Raw genomic sequence first — 23,906 nt, forward strand, 5'->3', positions numbered from 1 at the left:
TTGATGAATTCATTTTTTTATGAAACAAAACCCGTCATAGCCAGAAGTGTTAAATTATTATCATAGAGATTCGTTTCATTGTAACAACTGATGTTCTTTCTGTCTATTATTTAAGTTTATTGTGGCCAATAATAATAAACGATTGTTTTTAATTTGTTTTGGTTTAAACTGGTGATAAGTAAGAAGGCAAATATGAAAACGACCATGTAAAAAATTTAAAGCATACCTTTAGGCGGTTCAGTAACAGGGTGTTTCAAATCAAAAATGCTGCAAGATTTGAAAGGGTTGGTTATTGCTCTTTTAAATTTGAAAAAAAAACTACATACAATTACCAAATGAGTGACTAAGATGATGAGAGATATCAAGTAAAGCTTCTGAGCGACTTCAACTTGGCAAAGGTCAGGTCAATCTTGGTTCCTGCCTTATATCAATTGTGTACTTTGTGGTTTTATCTGGGTTGACTACCTTTCACACTCGTTTTATGTAGTGAACTAAAGGGTGATTTTTTTGAGGTTAGGATTTTCATGCATTAGTATTTGACAGATCACGTGGGATTTCAGACATGGTGTCAAAGAGAAAGATGCTCAGTATGCTTTGACATTTCATCATGAATAGACTTACTAACGAGCAACGCTTGCAAATCATTGAATTTTATTACCAAAATCAGTGTTCGGTTCGAAATGTGTTCATTCACCGTAACGTTGCGTCCAACAGCATCTTTGAAAAAATACGGTCCAATGATTCCACCAGCGTACAAACCACACCAAACAGTGCATTTTTCGGGATGCATGGGCAGTTCTTGAACGGCTTCTGGTTGCTCTTCACTCCAAATGCGGCAATTTTGCTTATTTACGTAGCCATTCAACCAGAAATGAGCCTCATCGCTGAACAAAATTTGTCAAAATTTGAACACATTTCGAACCGAACACTGATTTTGGTAATAAAATTCAATGATTTGCAAGCGTTGCTCGTTAGTAAGTCTATTCATGATGAAATGTCAAAGCATACTGAGCATCTTTCTCTTTGACACCATGTCTGAAATCCCACGTGATCTGTCAAATACTAATGCATGAAAATCCTAACCTCAAAAAAATCACCCTTTAGCATGTATCCAGACATTCACATATTTTTTATAGTTCTCAAGCATGGTTGAGCCGCAAATTCATTAGCCCGGTCTTGCAGAAAAGAGGTAGAAAGGCAGAGAATAGCCACAAACCGCATAAAAGCCAAATTCTTTTGTATCAGTCTTCTGTGCCAGAGTTCCGACCGAAGACAAGGACGAACAGACCTGGGATATATTTAACCTAGAGATGAACATTGCCACGCATATGACATTAAAATGAAGCTAGGAGATTTTAAGGCTATGATAGTGAGGGAGAATATCTTTGGTTTAACGGTAGGGAAAAAAGCGCACATGATTATCCCCCTTCAAATGGCATCCCCCTGAAATGTGCTTGTTGCCGAGAGGAAATTTCGAGACTTCATTAACGCAACAGCCTCTCGCTTTTTAGCAGCCGGTCTTATACCCCAAGTGCGGCCCAATTTCCCGGCGAAGGCAGTGGTACTCGCAGACGAGCGTGATAGGATTCGTTGCACGGAACTCACCTACCACAGAATTAGAGAGCTGAAACTAGAAATAAACAGGGTGGTCAACGTAATTTGTGGCAGGAACATCTGGAGGAATTTAACTTAGGTACCGGTTTAGGCAAGCTGTAGTCTACGGTTAAATCACTCTCAAAACCCGGAAGAAGGTATGACAGGACCTCAGCCACTTTGGGCGACGTAACTGTGACTGATCCAAAGAGATGCGTGAGGTTGTTTAACTGTCAATTTATTGTGCATCCCAAGAGTGGAGACCACCGTAGCGCAGAGGTTAGCATGTCCGCCTATGACGCTGAACTCCGGGGTTCAAATCCTGGCAAGACCATTAGAAAAAATTTTCAGCAGTGGTTCCTTTCCTAATGCTGGCAACATTTGTGAAACACTATGCCATGTAAAAACTTATCCAAAGAGGTGTCGCACGGTGGTACGCCGTTTGGAGTCAGCTATAAAAAGGAGGTCCTTTATCATTAAGCTTTAACTTTAATCGGGTGGCACTCATTGATGTGTGAGAAGTTTCCCCCAGTTCCTTAGTGGAACGTTCATGGGCAAAATTTGCAACAGAAAGCCATACGGTTTGCAGCCGGACAAAGGTTGTCAACACTTTATTGCAGTAGAAAATTTTGTTAAAAAATTTTTACAAAATGTTAAAGCATTTGGTTTCCTAAAAAAGTTGTAGATATTGGGTTGCCCAAAAAGTAATTGCGGATTTTTCATATAGTCGGCGTTGACAAATTTTTTCACAGCTTGTGACTCTGTAATTGCATTCTTTCTTCTGTCAGTTATCAGCTGTTACTTTTAGCTTGCTTTAGAAAAAAAGTGCAAAAAAAAGTATATTTGATTAAAGTTCATTCTAAGTTTTATTAAAAATGCATTTACTTTCTTTTAAAAAATCCGCAATTACTTTTTGGGCAACCCAATATTTTATTTCTTTCAACTTAAACCCTTGATATTATTTAAAACAGCACCCCGTTATTCTGGCAAGAGACCCACTGGTAAGCAAATGGGTTTATGTCTCTGCTACTAAAAGTAAACCTCATCTTCATGTACATTGGTTTATCTACAATATCTGATGTTAATGAAAATTACCGGCATTATAAAAAAACAACAACAACAAAAGAATGTTCTAATATAGACGATACAAATTTATTGTTTACTTTCGCCTCTAATCGTGCTCATCGTTTTGTTATTTTCTTATGTAAATGTTGTTATAAATATAGGAATAAATTTCTATACAAAATCAAACATTCATCTACATAAACGTGTGCAAGAGCTAATTCGTTATCAGTTAAATTGAGTTGATAACGCGATTTGAATACCATCAGACAAAGCAAATATAGTTTTCTGAGCAGAATGTTTGAAATATTGTATATGAGTTACCATATTGCCCTGCAACAAATTAAGGGCCATAATATACGGGCAATGATGATTTGAATATGGGTTAAGTTCATCGCAAGAAGTTGCCTTGCCAGGCGTGTGCCGCCGTAGGGGCAGCAATCAAAATTTGAAATCAATAACTTAAGTAGAAATTTTTAAGAAAATAAAAATTGTATTTTCGGAAATTTATTGTCGAAATTTTTTTTGTTGGTACATATTTGACCACCAAATCGCAAATTCTGACTTTTCATAGGTTAGGTTAGGTTGAAAAGAGGATGCGGACATTAATTCGCTCCATGCTACTATGGACATACACCTAAACAAGTAACCGGCTTACCGTGCGCTCTAGGTAATAAAAAAGTAACATCGAAAAAGAAAATCTTAGCTGGGAATTCAGTGCTACTTGCACAGAAAACAAAATCTGCAAAAAATTTTCAGTTAAAAATTCAACTGAAAATTTAACATTAATCGGACAACATCCGATTGTATAAAAAAAAATCATTTTCTATTAAAAAATTAATCGATTCAATCATTTTTTAATTGTATATTAATTTCATTTTAAACTACAGTCGTGATTGAAATTTTTGCCATTTTCGATCAAATTTAAATTTAATTGAAAATTGAACAATAATCGGACAATATCTGATTTTATGAAAATAAAATCGTTTTCTTTTAAAAAATTAATCGATTCCATAATTTCTTAATTGTATATTAGTTTATTTTTGAATTACAGTCGTGATTGAAAATTTTGTCATTTTCAATCAAAAAATTCATCGATTTAATTAAATTTTTAATTGAATCTGAAACAATTTTCAATCACAATCGTGATTGAATTTTTTTTAAATTTTCAATTAAAAAATTATTGAATCAATCATTTGTTTAAAAAAATCTAAAATTTGCTTCAATCACAATCGTGATTGAAAATTTTGAATTTTCTATTAAAGATTAATTGGCTCAATCATTTTTTAATGGAATATACCTGTTCACGAGGAAGACGAAGGTGGGCCAATTTAACCCACCACGTTTCCTCAATAAAACGATTTCGATATTTGACAAGATCAAATACTTAGGAGTGATCTTAGATAGGAAACTTAATTAGAAGTGTCACATTCAGGAGCGTACTGAGGAGTCTTACAGATGTTGGCCAATATGTAGACAGGCCGTAGGCTCGAAATGGGGCCTGAGTCTGGGGATAGTCCAATGCCTCTACATGAGCGTAATTAGACCAATACATACTTACGTCCCTGTAGTTTGGTGGACTGCTATGGAGAAAAAGTACAACATAAGGACCATACAACAAGTTCAGAGAACATATTGTCTTGGCATAGGCGGAGCGATGAGAACCACACCCACTAGGACACTGGAGACAATTCTAGATATCCGACCCATTGATATACAGATTAAGTGTGAGGCAGCCGGGAGAGAGCAGATTGGAGAATGGGTTGAGGATGGGAGCAGCTCATACCATCGCTGTATAATCGAGGCGACGATAGGAAACCTGGAAGGAAGGTAAGAGGTTTCCGATGGGATACCTGAGACGACATTTGAGGTCGAGTTGCGAGGCACTGCTGCCATCGGCACAGTTCTGGACTGACGTAACCCTAGTATTGCCATCTGTAAGATCATGTTACACGGATGGGTCAAAGCTAGAGGACAGAGTGGGCCTGGGGGTCTATATTGAGAACCCAGGGACTGGGATCGGTTTTAGACTGCCTGACCCTAATACGGTCCTGCAGGCGGAATTTCGGTCGATCACGGAATGCGTGGGGTGGTGTGGTGAAAACGCGAGGACGTGGAGTGTGAACATCTTTACGGACAGTAAAATTGCCACAAGGGTAATAACAACCAGGACGGTATGGTCACGAACAGTCTTGCAGGGTAAAAAAGGAGATAAATACCTTCTCTGATAATGGCACAATCCACATCGTTTGGGTGCCGGACCATAACGGAGTAAGTGGGAATGAAAGGGCAGACGATTTGACGGTGAAGCCCAGAGGACTGTCGTCAATAAACTTGGTTAACCCGAAGCGTTTCGGCTCGACGATGTCCGAGTTAAGGGCGTGGGCGACGAATTCGCATGCAATACTTTGGAACTCCGAAACAGTCGTTTGGGTGCCGGACCATAATGGAGTAAGTGGGAATGAAAGGGCAGACGATTTGACGGTGAAGGCCAGAGGAGTGTCGTCAATAAACTTGGTTAACCCGAAGCATTTCGGGTCGACGATGTCCATTACTGGCTTAGGTATTTGTCCATAGTAGCACCGCACCCTCTTTTCGACCTAACCAAGCCTAACCTAAAATAAATTGGCTTTCTCACTATTGCAAAAGAAATACCGCAAATATGTTATGAGTCAATGTGCTGTGTTGATGCGGTGTTTCCATTCTCGCCTTACATTCACTCATAGCACCGCCATGGATAAAAAGATGTTCAAAGCGGTGGTATACGAAGCATGAAAATGAATGTACAAGTATTCAAATGATGGCCACTCATTTTAGTGTGCAGATCATAGCACCGCATCAATTGCGGTGGCGATACGTACCAACACCGCATTTTTATGAGTATACCGCAATTCAGAAAAAACTACCACATGCAGTTCTCTGATTCTCTCGCCATATTCCCACCGTAGTTCTGAATTTGGTCCTAATGGATATTAAATTTTTTCGATTTTTATATCCACCACCATAAGATAGGGGGCATATTCATTTAGTCATTCCGTTTGAAACTCACCGAAATATGGATATCCGACCCTACAAAGTGTATTTATTCTTGACCGTCTTATAACTCTTAGGCAATTTAACGATGTTTATGTGTCTGTCCGCCTATCCGTCTGTCTGCCTGTTGTATAACTGCTACATCCTTCAAAAATGGAGATATTGAGCTGAAATTTTAACATATTCTACTTTTTGCCACACGCAATTTAACTTCTTGAACGGGCGAAATCGGAACATGTTTGGATATAACTGGCACATAGACTGATCTGCCGATTTGGGGTCTAAGGTCATAAAAGCTTCAATTATCCGATTTTCCTGAAATTTTAAATACTGAGTTGTTGTAAGCCTGCCGACTAGGGCGATCAATTCGTTTTTTAAAAACCGGTTTTTCGGTTTTTGGAGTTGAATATACTAATCGGTTTTTTTGAAAAGTTGATAAACTGTTTATTGGTCAAAATAACCGGTTTCTTACTAATGGTTCATTTCTAGCATTTATTTGTGGAAATTACCGCTTCTGTTTCATAAAAAATTTGTTTTTTGAAAATGAAATAAAAAATTGTTTTAGAGAAAATTTCATTCAAATTGTATAATAATTTTTCAGAAAAATTACACCGAATGTTTCTCATTAGATATAGTCTTTATCAATGTTGTCTCAGAAACTGAGAAAAGGATAAGCTGGTTGACTTTTGACATCATCTTAAGGCTTCAAAATAATTAAAAGTTATTACTTTTATAAGGAAAAATAACCGATTTAACCGTTTTTTTTAATCGCAAAAAATCAAACCAGTTATTTAGAAAAAATTCGTTTTTTGAATTGCTCGGAAACTGTTTTTGGGAAAAAGTCGGTTTATTGATCACCCTACTTCCGACATTGGACTCAAGTATGGTTCAGATTGGACTAAATTTATATATAAATGCCATGTAGACCGATCTGCCGATTAAGGGTGTTATGCCCATAAAAGCCGCATTTATTACCTGATTTGGCGGGCAATGGAAACAGTAGGCTGTATTAAGACTCCCGACATCCGACTCAAATATAGTTCAGATCGGACTATAAATATTTATATATAGCTGCCATATGGGCCGGCTGATCGGTCTATATGCCAGCTTAAGCAGCAGATGAAGGGTCTTAAGCCTATAAGCCCGCATTTATTATCCGATTTCGCTGGAATTTAAAAAACGTGACTTCTATGAAGCCTCCCGTCATTCGACCAGCATATGTTCCAGATCAGACGTTATCTAGATACAGCTGTAATATAGACCGATCTTCCAATTTAAAAAGCAGATTAATTGGCCGATTTCGCTGAAACTGTGACTTGTATAAAAACTCTTGGAACCTGGAAGCAATCCAGACCAGCCCTCTTTGGATATAATTATGCATATGGTAATGCAGTTATAAGGAAATAGTTCGGCACGGCCGAACTTAACAGGTTTTTGATTTTTATAATCCGATGGCGTAGCGCAGAGGTTAGCATGTCCGCCTATGACGCTGAACGCCTGGGTTCGAATCCTGGCAAGACCATCAGAAAAAATTTTCAGCGGTGGCTTTCCCCTCCTTATGCTGGCAACATTTGTGAGGAACTATGCCATGTAAAACTTCTCTCCAAAGAGGTGTCGCACTGCGGCACGCCGTTCGGACCCGATGCCACTATATATCTTTCAGAAACTAATTGCTGCTATAATTATAACATCCATCACTGTGGTCGAGGGTATGAAAACCTAGCAATCAATAAGTATTCTGAATGGTTTATAATTACATTGTAAATTCATCGATCTAGTCATGTTAGACTGTCTATTCATGTATTTGTGCAAAAAAAAGAAACCACAATTATCATCGGATTAAAATGTTTCTAAACATGGCAAAGACGACGCTATGAGTCTAGAGACGAGAAAAATTCGACAAATAAATTCGGCCAATTAAAATTTATTGATTTTCATTTTAGAAAATTGGGAGTTTCCCTTCTGTATATCCCATAAAGAAAAGGAGAGAAGTCTCATCCATAAGTTTTAGCTTAGCATATCAAAATACATCGGTAAAAATAGAAATGAGATGTGGACTTTATTCTGCCCCATGCCCTACAGCTTGATGTTCACTCCAATAATTCTAAAATTAACCTTAAAATGCCTGGATTAGGAATTCAGTGTTCTTCACATAGTTCTTAATCTTCTTCCATTATATAGCTCTAAGTCGGTTTATGTCTGGTATAATGCCCGATTCTGATCGGAAAAGATTTTTTTTAGGTTTTTTGCTCTTTGTAAATTGTAGACTTCTTAAGAGCCAACACATAGTACTCATCTATTCACCTAGCCTGAGGTGGGCAGATGTGATTTAAGCCTTAGAGACCATCTTCAATGTACCTAGGAACTTGGTGAGAATATTGAAGAACTACCTGAAAGATCGGGTACTAATCTTTGACACGATCCAAGGCATAAAAAGATGCATGTGACCTCAGGAGCCGCCCAGGGATCCATATTGGGTGCAGACCTTTTGAATGCAACTTACGAGATTTTAAAAAAATAGACATGCCTAAACAGTGGGTTACGCAGACGACATCATAGCAGTGATAAATACAGAAGAGAGCCAACGCAAACAATGATCCGCACAGAGAGCTGGCTGGACTTACATGGACTATATCTGGCCATGCATAAAACAAAGCTGCTGCTGCTGCTGACAAGACGACACATATCTCTGAAGATAGAAATGCATGTAGGCGACATTATCATCCCCACAAAGACGTCTGTCAAACACCTAGTGATGAGACTGGATTATAAATTAACGTACGCAAATCGAGTACGCTTCGAAGAAAGCAGCGGAAATAAGCTCACGGCTATGCAGGCTAATGGCGCACCTCTTCCAAGCATGAGAATGATAATAATGCAGACCACTAACAGTATCTTACTGTATGGCTCCTGTATGGCCTATCGCCCGGTATCAGGAGAAACCTTCCTTGCAAATCGCAGGCATGACCCCCATTGTTTGTCTCGCAACGGAGCGACACAGAATCTTTAGAGCTTAACACGAGGGCATGAATCATACTAACCTTGAACGAGGTATAGAAGAAGAGGCCACCCAAAGATGGCAACAGATATGGTTAATCTTGACACGGGGAAGGCGGACACACCGACTTATCCCAGATGTACAGGCTTGGGGAGACTGGAGGCACGGGGACGTGAACTTCTATCTAACCTAGATGTTGTCCGGCTATGGGTATTTTAGGAAGTACCTCCATCGAATGGGTAAGTGCACATCTTACACCTGGATGTACGAGACGGAAGAAGTCGAAGACGACGCCGAACATAATTTCTTTGGCTGCAGTGAACTAGAGACGCTGGTTAGGGACTTTTCACCCGACAACATAGCGCAGAAGATGCTCGAAAATCTAAAAGATGGACCTTGACCATGGGTGTAAGACACAAAGCGAAGGTCTGTACGCAGACTCTATGTGGAGGAGATGGTTAAGCACCAAATTAGGGGGTCCACCTCGAAATAATGCGAAAGTAGTTCCGAGGTGGAATCTTTACACCGAGGTGATGTAGGGTGTTTAGCCGTTATCGCCGATTCGAGGGAGTCCGGCATACGACAATAAACGTTGTTGTAGCATTTTGTTGTGTTCTATCTTTCGTCTGCTTGATTCTGTTAAGTGTCAAGACCCAGGAACTCTGCGACTAAGATGGGGTGCGTCCACAGGGATCTGGGTCTTAGTCGAGTGGAACGTAATTGTTAGATGCGTAACGAATTTTCCCATCCTATCCGGCATATAAAAAAACAAGTTAAAGCTTGCCATTTAATTTCAATATTACTGCAAATCGGACGAACATATATATGGGAGCTATATCCAAATCTGAACCGATTTTCTCAAATTTCAATAGGCTTCGTCTCTAGGCCTAAAAACATGTCCATACCAAATTTGAAACCTATCGAATGAAAATTTCGACCTGTAGTTTGTACACAAATTAACATAGACAGACGGACAGACAGACAGACGGACATAGCTAAATCAAATCAAAAAGTGACTCTGAGTCGATCAGTATACTAATCAATGGGTCTATCTCTCTTCCTTTTTGGTGTTACAAACTAATTCACAAAGTTATAATACACCGTACCACAGTAGTGGTGTAGAGTATAACCATAGTAGCAACAGATCAAAGCCTTATGTGGGAAACTCATGACTACTACATTAGTTATGCAAGCTTGGTATGCTCTACGTCTCACATATTTTTCACCCATTTGTTGTTAATAGGTTAAGCAATTTTTACCATTTTTCTTACAAAACTATCAACAATTTAAAACCAATTGGTTCAACTTGTAAATATGTTTTATTCTTTTTATAATTTCAAACAAAATTCTCTTATTTTGCCTAAAGCAAAACGCAAATTAAGTTTACCTGCAGTGATGTACCCGACTTGGAAAAGGAGTTACGTAGAAATCCAAATGTAAAGATGCTACCATAACCTCCAACAGGATCACGTTGTCCATGGCCCTGAGAACTGCCAGCAGAGATATTCGCTGCCGATGAAGTACTTGGATTCAAGGGGGACATTTCCGAGTAGGCACGGCCTACTTGACTTAATTTCGGTGTACGTTTCATGGTTATTTCACTTTTTTTACTATTTCGCGCGAAAAAACACATTCACACAAAAAATTTCATGGTTAAAGAAAATTCTGTTTCACCAACTGAGACAAGTAACTGAAGTGTTTTTGTACAAAAATGTAATCCGTTTAAAGTTGTCATTTTCGAACTTTGATTTTTCACATTTAGCCCAGCGGCCATACAAATTTTATTACAACACGTTGAGCACAGTTTTATTTGATTTGTTTAACACCAGCCACCAGTAAAAAAAAACAGCAATAAAACGCCGCCCTCTACTTCAACGCTCTCAAACAATCAACAAATCAACCAACAATGTCTAAAATCAACATTTTACACACTCGATGACTCGGCTAGAGGACTTAACAGCACAAACTGTTTAGACAAGCACACGACAAGTATGAAATCAAAGAAATACTAAGGCAAAAAAAAATAAAATAAAATCATTTCTATTCATTTTGTATTTCATTTTAGTTCGCTTCAGTTCACTGAAGCTCAGAATATTGCTGCTGCTGCTGCTGCTACTTGCTGCTGGAACAGTGAGGGTAAGAAAATAACAACTGTATAGGGGCCATCATAGCAGACGGAGGATGAGCAGAGCGCCGGCCGACCGACCGACCGACCGTGTAGTAAATAATCCAAATTGTTCAACATTTGAAGGTGATGATACCAACAAATAGCTGCGCCTGCATTTGAGTCGTTTTTGGACTGAGATTTATCAAAATTGTTGTTGCCTTTCCAGTTTTGTTACTGGCGACGACATTTGCTCTGTATTCGTATTTCATCAGGAGACATTTTGGGCTATAGTAACACATTGTAGGGTGTACTGATAACATTGTAAGAAATTTAAAAAAAAAAAAAACAAGCAAAAATGTGCCAAGTTCGGCAGTGCCTAATCTTGGATGCCTAATCTTGGATACCCATTTTACAACAATCAAATCGGGAGTTGGTTGCGGCTGCTATGGTCTCAAGTAGCCATACCGGGGAATCATAGAACGATTCGGATCATACTTGGCACGGACGATGCAAGTCATAGCAGAAGTCGTTCTATCAAATTTTAGCCAATTTAGGTGAAAATTAAGGCCTATAGGAGCTCAAGAAGTCAAATCCGGGGACCGGATTATATGGGGGCTATATCAGCATATAGATCGATTCGGATCATACTTTGATGAACATTTAGACTTCTAGGGGCTTAAGAAGTCAAATCGGGATATTGGTTTATATGGGAGATAAACCAGTTTTTTTACCGATTCGGATCATGCTAGACAATGATATTTAAAGTTAGAACAGAAGTACTTGTGCTTAGTTTCAGCCAAATTGGATGAAAACGGAGAAGTCAAATCCGGGAATTGGTTTGTAACTGGGCTGCAGAGGCTAGCGCCCAACTCGGACCTCGGGTCGGAGTATTAAGCCGGAGTCGGGGCTAACGTGCTCAACTCCGAACCAAAGTCCAACTCCAGCTCAATAGTCCGACTTCGACTCCGGCCGACTCCGCAGCCCTGGTTGTAAGGAGGCTATTTCAGTTTATATTAAGCCTTAGTCGTGGCTAACGTGATCAACTCCGAACCAAAATCCGACACCGACCTCGACTCCGGCCTCAAAAATTTGACTCTGGTCGACTCCGCAGCCCTGGTTGTAAGGAGGCTATTTAAGTTTATAGACCGATTCGATTCATACTCGACACAGATGTTAGATGTCAGAACGCAAGTGCCAAACTTTGGCCAAATCAGATGAAAATTGAGGTCTCTAGGGGTTTAAGAAGTCATAACGGGGGATAGGTACATATGGGTGCTATATTCAAATCTGAAGCGATATGGCCTGTGCAAAATTTCATGCGGAATCTTAGGTTAGGTTTAAGTGCCAGTCTGCCATCAGACTCACTTAAACGTTTTCGTCCATTGTGATACCACAGAAACAGAAGAAGGAAGATGCCTTCTAGTTCCTACCGCTGAACCATCCCGATCGCTTTAAAAAGGCCAGTAACTTGCGAATGTTCACATCCGCTAAATCAGACAGGTTCTCAAAGAAATGAGAATCTAAAGTGGAACTTCTTCTAACTGCCAGTGCGGGACACACAGCGGATATCTTAATTCGTTCGAAAGCTATCGTGATTTCTACTGACGGATGGATGGACAGGGCTAAATCGATTCTGAATGTCAAGACGATCAAGAATATAATATACTGTATAGGGTCTCAGATCACTATTTCGAGATTTTAAAAACGGAATGACTAGATTAGTCGACCCCACATCCTATGGTGGTGAGTATAAAAACACATTAAACAAACACAAGTGCTTTTTATAATTGTTGTTCTTATAAAATGACATTGGACCATATTTATTTATGAATTTATATCATATTTATTTATGGGCACGTATCATCTAAATGGGCCAAATTGTCCACAAACGGTTCAAAATAGAATTGCGAAAAGATTTCCTTCCTTTTTATAATTGCTGCACAAGTCTTAACCCAAAAGTAAGAAGGCCCTTGTTTTAGAACCACCCCTTTATTACAACCGAGCCCGAGTGGCCGCATATCGACACCTCTTGTAGAAAAATTTTACTAGGCTAAAAAAACTTGAAGCAAATTTTGCCAGTGTTAGAGGCCAACGTAGCGCAAAAATTAGCATAACCGCCTATGACGCTGAACGCCTGGGTTCGAAAATTGGCGAGAACATCATAAAAGATTTTTTTTTTGGCGGTGGTTACCCCTCCTAATGTTGGCGATATTTGTGAGGTACTGTACCATCTGGTATGGCAAACCATGTTAAAACTTCTCCACAAAGAGGTGTCGCACCGCTGCATATCGTTCTGATTCGATTGTAAAAAGGAGGCCCCTTATCATTGAGCTTAAACTTGAATCGGACAGCACTTAGTGGTATGTAAGAAGTTTGCCTCTGTTCCTTAGTAGAATGTTCATGGGCAAATTTGATCTAATTTTTTTACAGCTTCCAAAAATTCCTACAAGATATTGAATATTTTCGGACACCCTATTGTAGAGTTATGTGCCTGACTTAGGCAACCCTCTTTGTAGATTTACTAACAACAAATTGCATAACTAACCAAATTATTACAATAATATTTCTATATTTACAGCTATGTTCAAAACTATAGCATCTATGTATAAAAATAGTGTGGTGTTACTAGGTGATATTCGCCCAGACGAAACCGCTGAACCTACACCCATTATATTTTGTATAAGGGTCATTCTTGATACGAAGATGCGAGATAAGGCTGCATTTTTTAAAATTTGAACTAGAACATACAAAAATTAGTAAAACATAGGAATTATTATTGCCTTTCACTAATGACTCACTTGATTGTACTAATACAAAGCCATATTACAAAAGCAGTTAGAGAGTTTAAGAGAATGGGCATGCTATAGTCATAAAGGAGCCTATAGTCATTTTATATTAATGCCTCTGCTTTAATTATGCCCAACACTGCTTAACACAGTCAAACTGCCGCTCATGTAACTCTGAAAAGAATAACAGTGAATCTGAGAATATTTTATTTTTGTTTTTGCTTTTATGGTGTTGTCCCCACAAATAAATTACAACGTGCTGTCAACGTTGAAATGCAGCTCATATTTGTATTGTAATTATGAATAAGCACAATGTAAGTCATCATGAGAGTGGAAGAGAGAGAGAGAGAGAGAGTACCATCATTCATAGATTATTGTAAAAACCAAACAGACACTCGTGCTTGGCAGTGGGAATTTTAAAAAGTGACTTGAAAATGCAAAGGAAATGAGCACAACGAGCAACATGTGTTTAAAGTAAAAGGATGACATGAGTTGAATTCCACATTCATATACAAATGCAACGTAAGTGACATGCTTATAATAGGATGTCATCTCAAATCAGGTAGTAAGCAGATCTAGCAAATTGTCAATATTTACTATGTCACCCACTAACGCCAAAGATATTTCATTTACGCTGCTTCGTACTTTTAAACTAAATGTAGTTAAAAAAAGTGAAAATTGCGTGTGAAAATTTAATGTTAAAGGTATTGTAATGAATTAAAAATACTTTAGTCAATTTTTTCTAAAGTGGAGTCGAGCTTAATGACCATGAGAATTATGTTAAGCGGAATGATTTGTTTATTGAAAACTTGCAGAAAATAAATTTTCTTATCAACTGATCCTTCCGCTTAACATAATTCTCATGGTTATTAAGCTCGACTCTACTTTGGAGAAAAAACAACTAAAGTAATCACATACATGACCAACCTATATCTAGGTAACATAAATAATAGCAGAACTAAAAATTGGCATATCATAAGCTTTTTAATAATTTTGCCACTCTAAACCGAAGAATCTTATTTAAAAATCTGTTTGCAACTAAATGTTCGACAGCTATAACAAGTTTGTTCTTAATGGATATATAATCTAACATAGCTTCTATATCAATTAATCTTCTGATTTCAAAATTGCCCTTACCTAATCTAACTTATCGCCTTTTATCTAAAAATATTTTAATTTACTCATATCCTTTCAATTCGAGACTACATATTTACAATTGAGTCTGTTTAAGTTTATACAAAAAAGTAGCATACTTTTAGGCATATATTATTACAAGTAGAAACAAAAGACCGGTGAACAAAAATTTAGATGTTAAACATAAACATAAAAATATAAAACATAAATATAGTCAAAATATTTTCCAATTTTTATTTTACATTTCAAAACATATTGCTTTGTATATTTCAATATTTTTGAATTTAAAATACTTTATGTGAAGGTCTAAATTTTTCCCTCAAACATCCACCCATCATCAGGCAACAAAATGTTCGCCCACTTACTAAAAACACAACAAACTGTCAAAAGTTGATAACAATGTTTATAAAAGTAATTAATTTTATAGCACGCTTTGTCTGATAGCATGTACTTTTGGTTTCAATTAGCCTAAAAAAAAAGCACACCAATCCCACCTATAATTAATACAAAATAATCTGGCACGAAAGCGGCCCAAAAAATACACTTTGTATATAGAATCACAAAAATAATTCAATTCAAATATTTGCCAAACGCAAAAAAACTATGCACGGCAAATATCAGAGCAAATGACATTGGCCTTTAATGAAGAAGAGGAAGCCGGCACCAGCCAGCCACTTGCCAACCAACCAGCAACAATACAGCAAATAATCTTTGGGTATTATAGGGGCAACTTGAAAATATAAAATGACGTTTTAATTTCTATTTTAAAAATAAAATACATTTAATTAAGTCCATACGATATAACATATAGAAAATAGAGTGTGGAAAATGTTTTACTTTTTAGGAACAAAGAAACCATTTTATAATTTTATTTTGATGGAAAATTTTTGAAAATATAATGTCAAAAGCAATGACAAGAAGTAAAAAGGCGTTAAGTTCGGCCGGACCGAACTTTGGATACCCACCACCTCTGGTATATATGTAAACCCCGTTTTGTCAAAATCCAGTGAAAATGCATACCTTATACCCCAATGTTCCGATTTGGACCAAGTTTCAGAAAAATATCGATGAGCCTAACACAACTCACTGCTCCAAATTTCGGCAAAATCACACAATAAATGCGCCTTTTATGGCCCCAAAACACTAAATCGAGAGATCGTCCATTGAAGAACCCTTCGACCTAACACAACTCACTGTCCCAAATTTCGGCGACATCGGACAATAAATGCCCCTTTTATGGGCCCAAAACCTTAAATCGAGAGACCGGTCTATATGACAGCTATATCCAAATCTGAACCTATCTGAGCCAAATTGCTGAAGTATGTCGAGAGGCTTAACCTAACTCACTGTCCGAAATTTCGGCGACATCGGACCATAAATGCGCCTTTTATGGGCGCATAACCCTAAATCCAGAGAACGGTCTATATGACAGCTATATCCAAATCTGGACCGATCTGGGCCAAATTGAAAAAAGATGTCGAGGGGCTTAACACAACTCACTGTCCCAAATTTCAAGAATATCAGATAATAATGTGGCTTTTGTGGGCCTAAGACCCTAAATCGGCGGATCGATCTATATGGCAGCTATATCCAAATCTGGACCGATCTAGGCCAAATTAAAGAAGGATGTCGAAGGGTCCTACACAACTCACTGTCCCAAATTTCAGCACAATCGGATAATAAATGTGGCTTTTATGGGCCTAAGACCCTATATCGGCGGATCGGTCTATATAGGAGATATATCAAGATATAGGCCGATTTAGCCTATCTTCGAACTTAACCTGCTTATGGACAAAAAAAGAATCTGTGCAAAGTTTCAGCTCAATATCTCTATTTTTAAAGACTGTAGCGTGATTTCAACAGACAGACGGACAGACCGATGGACATGGTTAGATTTTTACGCTTATCAAGAATATTTATACTTTATAGGGTCGAAAATGGATATTTCGATGTGTTGCAAACGGAATGACAAAATGAATATACACCCATCCTTCCTCGCCGAATCAAACCCGTCTTATTTACGCATCTGAGGAGACTCCCCAGAGATACATCTGCAAGTTCGCCAAGATCGAAGAACAACCGCCTCCCCAGGATGGAAAGCCTATGACCCTGTAGACCCAGGCATGAACAGAGCAGGTATTTCATCGTTTCGTCCTTATCAAGACATCGTCCACAGTAGACGTTGTGTGGGACTCCCATATGCGCGGCGATACAGCCTATTGCACCTTGTCCGGTTGTGACTCCTGCAATCGTACTCAGTGACTCCTTATCAAGGTCCAGGAACTCTATCGTTCTATTCTGGTCGGCAGCTGGAAAAACTCCCACCGCCTCCGCACTTGCCATTTCGTCTACTAAGTTCAGTAGTTCGACATAAGACACGTATGCTAGACCGGTCACAAATCTACTTGCCGTGGAGGATCCCCTCCTTCTCATTTCTCAGGACAACAATGTGTCCTGGAACCAGAAACCCGTTCAGGGCCCTATACACTCCGTCACGCACTTCGACCTAATCGTCCCTGAATTTAAGTCCTTGACAGCCGCCATTTTGTACACATATATCCTGAGTTTCGAAGGTGGCATGCTCCCATTCTCCGTATCTTTTTTGCGGTCAACGTAATGGGACAGACGTCTGCCTGAAATATCGTGAGCTTGTCCGACATTTAACTGACATACCAATGTCGAATGTCTCCGCGTAAACCCCCAGTCGCGTCCGTAATTCCATCGTGGAGCCGTCAGTGACGACCGAAGAATCATCGAACTCAAACACAGCATCCGCCTTCTACTCCGCCCTTCCAGGAAAGCGAATGCGGAATAAGTTCTCCAGAATCAGTCTTGGAGACAGGTTTTATTGAACAGGCTACCTCCTGCATCCATGGTCTCCAGAATGGAGCAGTGGACGTGTCCGCCTTCTCTCAGCATGCCAAGTTCCCTCAGCCTAAGTGCTACCTTAGTGGCACATTCCCGAATATACATTTCAACAGGTTGTAAAGTCAGCATTGCCTCCAGACCCGCCTGCGGTGTGCATATTAACGCCCCCGTAATCCCGACGTAGTACATTTTGTGTACCTTTCGAGGTTCTTTGGTCCGTGTACTCCTTTCATTTTCCAGGACTGTTTCGAATCGAGAACTAGGCCTAGGTAGTTCGCCTCCCTTGATAACTGGAGAGTGGTGGTGCCGTCCAAAGACAGGAGTTTAAAATCCGGTATTTTATTTCTCCGAGTGAAAAACTTCGTCTTTCTTGGGTTGGTCCTCAACCCATTACCCGTAACCCATTTCCCGTAGCCCATTTCGATAACCTCCACAGTGACCTTTCCATAATCTTGCTAAACGTTGGCAAAATCTGTCTCGAATTAATAAAACAACGACGCGACGCACAGTGACCTTTCCATAATCTTTCTAAACGTCGACAGAAAACTGTCTCGAATCAATAGAACAACGTCGCGTCGTCCGTATATGCCCTCTCCTATGAGATGCAATAGGACTTCGTTTATCACCAGGTTTCAGAAAATCGGAGAGAACACCCCTCCTCCTTGTCCACCGCCTTCTGGCCACAATTTCTTACAAGTCGGCATAAATATTCCTGCCACGAAGCATATAGTCCACCCGGGCGGCGACTATCGACTCTATCCCCACGTTATTAACCCATTCATGCATAAAGCTCTCTAGAAAAGTTTACTCAAAATTTTACTTTTTATATTGAATGGAGATAAATAAGCGATTAAAAAAAAAAAAACAAATTATCCATTATATAAAAGTGAAAGTGTGAAGACGTTCCGAATAGACTCAAAAATGACTGAACCGATTTTCATGAAATTTTCGAAAAGCTTAGAGTGCTTCATTTTGTGATATTCTCGAGGGGGGCGGACCCTCCCCCTAACCACTTTTTTTCAAAAACGCCACATCTCGGAGATGGGTGCACAGATTTAAGTGCACCTTACGGCAACCGATTGGGGCGATTTGACTATCAAATGAAAGGTTCTTGGAAATAGAATACGAAAATTGTGGGTCAAGTCCCACGCGAGCCGCCGTATTCGAAAAATCACCCCCAAACAGACATGCAGGCCGATCGGGCCAGTATTGGATTCAAACGAAAGGAACTTGAGAGTACAATACGAAACTTATATAAAAGTTTTGGTCAATTCCCGAGAAGTCTCACCACCCCAAAATTATGCCTCAAAGGAACATTTAACCAAACGCGGAAACAATGCTTAATAATATGCTCGCGCAAATTATGATTAAAATGAAACAGATTGACTATAAGGAACAGGGGCAAACTTCTCGCATATCAATGAGTGCAGTCCGATTTAAGTTTAAGCTCAATGATAAGGGGCCTCCTTTTTATAACCGAGTCCGAACGGCGTGACGCACTGCGACACCTTTTTGGAGAGAAGTTTTACATGGCATAGTACCTCACAAATGTTACCAGCATTAGGAGTGGAAAACCACCACTGAAAATTTTTTCTGATGGTCTCGCCAGGATTCGAACCCAGGCGTTCACCGTCATAGGCGGACATGCTAACCTCTGCGCTACGATGGCCTCCTTCGATGTTTAGAGTATTCAAAAATTCAGTTATTCCTTATTTTTGGAGCATTTCTTTCAACCAATCGACACCTTTTTTTAACGATTGACAAATTGTGTGGGATCCAACACGAACAAATTTTTCTGACGATCAAACTTTCATGCAATATTGATGCCGTATGCCGGTCCCACTAATGCCTAAGGTTATCTTAATCTCACAATAGGCCACATTACGATCTTGCAATATCAGTTGGCGCACAGCAGTAATGGTTTTTGGAACAACAACTGATTTTGGACGACCTTCACGAAATTTGTCTGGGTTTTTATCGACGGTTGAATTCACCTTACCATCGATAAACACTGGTCCTTGATGGAGCTCCTTTGCCAAAAATTTCATTAAATTCATAGATGCACTGTTGTTGAGTTAGTCCACGTCGAAAGTAGTAAAAAATGGAACGAAAATGTTCAAAATATTTTGAGTTACTGTAAACAACACAAATAGCGCTCGTATGTCAAAACGTTATGAGTACGTATAACCTCAAAAATGTTAATCTTTACGATAGAGCTTTCACCACTTATGCCCAAGGCTGTCTCAATCTCACGATAGGTCACATGACGATCTTGCAATATCAGCTGGCGCACAGCAGTAATAGTTTTTGGAACAACAACTGATTTTGGACGACCTTCACGAAATTCGTCTTGGAGTGAACTACGAGCTTGGTTGAATTAACCATACCAGCGATAAACACTGGTCCTTGATGGAGCTCCATTGTCAAAAATTGCATTAAATTCATAGATGCACTGTTGTTGAGTTAATCCACGTCGACAGTAGTAAAAAATTGCACGAAAATGTTCAGTATGTTTTAAGTTACTGTAAACCACACAAATAGCGCTCGTATGTCAAAACGTTCTGAGTACGTATAACCTCAAAAATGTCAAGCTTTACGATACAGCTGTCAGTTGGAAGATTGCAACACAAGGGTTATCCAATCCCGAAATATAAAAGGCAACCCTCGTATGTTATGATGTTTCGGATTGATATTTCGATGAGTTGCAGCGGCATGATCAAATTAGTTTTTCCCGCAGTCTATGCTGAACAATAAACCATATGCAAATATTCAAATGTATGCCAATATTGAATGATGTATTTATGTTCTCCGCAAACAGGAAATATTTCATATTTTGTTGTTTACCTATTTTTACTTCATATATGCACAATTTCTGCAAAAATAACATATTATCATATTATTAGCTTGATCATGCACCCTCACACACTTTCTCTTGATCCCTCCCCCAGAAAAGAACAACCCCTACCTCGAATTTAAATGAGCCTAATCAGCATTTCACAGCACACTTTTTTATATGACAATTATTATATGTCAAACATTTTTATAAATAGATTTTTTTTCGAGACATTAAATGACAGACAAAATATATCCGATCCACACAACGTACATACATTCGAAAGTATTTAGTATGAACGTTTCCTTCAAATTTCGAAATCATTTTGTACTCTTGAAAATATTGGCAATGATTTTTTTTTTTTGTATTTGCATTTGGGACATATGGGGCAAACAATCATTGTATAGGATATAAAAACGATTAGACGCCGCCACCACCAGATTTTTTTATTGTCTTTGCTCGTAGACGTATTTTTCATGTTTAAGGTCAAATGTTTAGAATTTTTTTGAGACGAAAATAATAAAAAAAAAATAAGTGAGATAAAAAGAATAGACATTTAACAATTTAGTAGCTCTGAGGGCTTCTAAAAAATTGTTTATTGCTACAACAAAAAAGTTTTATTTTTAAAATTAACAATGTATGACAATATTTCAATATCATAATTTGAAATAAGATATTTGTTGAAATTTTGTTTTTCACAGAGCCATTAATGAAAAAATATGAAAGTTTGCTGATCGTGCCGATCAGGAAACAGATCGCCGTGTGAAAATTTAATCGAAGAATAAAACATCGAATTATAGCTTCGGTAGTGGACTCTCTTGGAATTACTGATACAGTGAATATGAATTGAGGATATAAGAAAAACTGTTTTTAAAGCTTGGTAACCTATTAGGGTACTGGAGACTATTCTAGATATCCGACCCATTGACATACAGATTAAGTGTGAGATTGAGGAGAATGGAATGAGGATGGGAGCAGTTCATATCATCGCGGTATAATCGAGGCGACGATAGGAAACCTGGAAGGAAAGGATGAGGTTTTCGATCGGATACCTAAGATGAACCTTGAAGTCGAGTGTGAGGCACTGCTGCCATCGCCACAGTCTTGGATTGACGGAACCCTAGTATTACCATCTCGAAGATCATGTAACACGGATGCTCCGAAGCTAGAGGACAGAGTGGGCCTGGGGTTTACATTGAGAACCCAGGGACTGAGATCTGTTTTAGACTGCCTGACCATAATACGGTCCTGCAGGCGGAGATCCGGGCAATCACGGAATGCGTGAATTGGTGTGGTGCTAACGTGAGGACGTCGAGAGTGACCATCTTCACCGACAGTAAAATTGCCATAAGGGCAATAACAACCAGGACGGTAAGGTCTCTGAGGATGGTAAAATCCGCATCGTTTGGGTGCCGGGCCATAACAAGGTAAGGGGAAATCAAAGGGCAGACGATATGGCGGTGAAGGCCAGAGGACTGCCGAGAATAAACTTGGTTAACCCGAAGCCTTTCGGGTCGACACAGTCCGAGTTAAGGGAGTGGGCGACGAATGCGCATGCAACATTGTGAAACAGCTAAACGGTCAGTAGGACGGCGAAAATCCTATGGGAGTATCCAGATCGTGAGAAGACGAGGCTATTACTGAAAGGAAGCAAGAAGGAGGTCAGTATAGCTTTTGGTATCATAACGGGACACATAGTAATACAAGCTCACTTATGTAAAATCCTTTATAATTGCCATTGCCCTGCTTTCGAGTCTAACAGATACCGGCACTAAGGTGGAGACACAATACCAGACATGAACCAACTTAGGGGAGTGATACTGAAAACAATTAAGGATTTTGTAAGTAGCACACAATTCCTAACTTAAAATTTTCTTTTTAGATATTTCTTTATAGTTTTTAGAGCGCCCAACAAGCCGATAACTGGCTAAGGTGTATGTCAATAGTGGCATGGAACGGATTAATATCTGCACCCTCTTTTCAATCTAACCTACAATATATTACGTATAACAGTTTTCGTATAATTGTTTTAACTGTTATAAAAAAAACTAAAAAATTGTATTACTACTTTTCTGTGGACTGCAAATGAAAATTTTACACAAAAAAATTAAAAAAATACAATACTATATCTGTATAACAGCTTTCGGGTAATTGCTATAACTGTTATAAAATTAATAAATCTGGTCTCTATGTTTGCTACATTATTTTAGCTCAATAATAAGGGATCACATTCTTGCAAGAAGTTTTAATGACTGAAGGTCCACCAATGCCACGAACAATAGTGAAAGATTTCACAAAAACGATTCTTTAAATTAGTGTTAAGTGTTAAGATGTGGCCTCCAATTATTAGACGTATTTTGAAGGCAGAAAAAATAACGCAAACATTTTAAAATACACATAAGTCTATTATGTATTGTATGCATACGAGTGTAATGTATTACAGTTATCGTAGAATTGCTTTAACTGTTATAGTAAAACTAAATCATTTTATTATTTATAATTTTTGTGTATTTCGAGAGTAGAAATGAAAATTCTAAAAATAAAATTTAAAAATTTACAAAAATATATTTTTGTATAACAGTATAACGGTTTTAGAATAATTGCTTCAACCGTTATAAAATGACAAAATCTGCTTTCTATCTTCACTACCTTATTTTAGCTCAATATTGAAGGAACACCTTCTTTTAAAACCTCTTCGTAAAGAAGTTTTGATGGCTGAGGGTCCACCAATACCGCAAACAATAGTGAAAATATTACTACCATCAATCAGTGGAGTCGGCAGTTAATCCACCCACATCGAAGAGAGAAATGCTATTGAGGAATCACATTGGGCCGCATTTGGCCTCGGCGGATAGTAAGACATCTAATATCTGGTGTCATCCTCATCCAACCTAACCTAACTTATTAGGGAGGATCGGGTAATCTCTGAACCAATCCCTGACTGCGGTATTGACATAATAGTAACCAAGCTGAAAAATGACAAGGCAGCAGGAGCAGATAGGTTGCAGAGCTTATTAAAATCGGGGACACGGTTACAAGGCTTATAGATTCAATTATTATGACAATCTGGCTAGAAAAACTGTATATCGATGATTCCATTCTTTGCGCAGCAACTCATAAGAAGGGAGATATGCAGTATATGAGAGTTATTCTAAAAATAAAATTTAAAAATTTACAAAATATATTTTTGTATAACAGTATAACGGTTTTAGAATAATTGCTTCAACCGTTATAAAATGACAAAATCTGCTTTCTATCTTCACTACCTTATTTTAGCTCAATATTGAAGGAACACCTTCTTTTAAAACCTCTTCGTAAAGAAGTTTTGATAGCTGAGGGTCCACCAATACCGCAAACAATAGTGAAAATATTACTACCGCTGAAAAAATTGTTAAAATCCACACCGGGATTTAATATTCAGACGTTAAGAGGTGGTGGCATCCAATAATTAAAAGTAGTTTCGGGGCAGAAAAACGATTCATACATTTTAAA

General features: G+C 38.5%; 1 protein-coding gene across 7 annotated transcripts in view; it reads right to left on the bottom strand.

Moving 5' to 3' along the window:
• The window catches only part of LOC106087670 (kinase D-interacting substrate of 220 kDa), a 158,233-nt gene that overhangs the window by 115,774 nt on the left and 18,553 nt on the right, over positions 1–23,906 (bottom strand). Inside the window, exon 1 of one of the 7 annotated variants that reach the window (XM_059368431.1) lies at positions 10,074–10,527. The exons of 4 other annotated variants lie outside the window; for them this stretch is intronic. In XM_059368431.1, the coding sequence (XP_059224414.1) occupies positions 10,074–10,319 (246 nt within the window). In that variant the 5' untranslated portion in view covers positions 10,320–10,527. Of the gene's footprint in view, positions 1–10,073; positions 10,590–23,906 lie in introns of those variants that run through there. 2 more of the 7 variants (XM_013252796.2, XM_013252801.2) reach the window with 2 other exon arrangements.

Source organism: Stomoxys calcitrans, chromosome 5 (genome assembly GCF_963082655.1).
Source record: "Stomoxys calcitrans chromosome 5, idStoCalc2.1, whole genome shotgun sequence".
NCBI lineage: Eukaryota > Metazoa > Arthropoda > Insecta > Diptera > Muscidae > Stomoxys > Stomoxys calcitrans.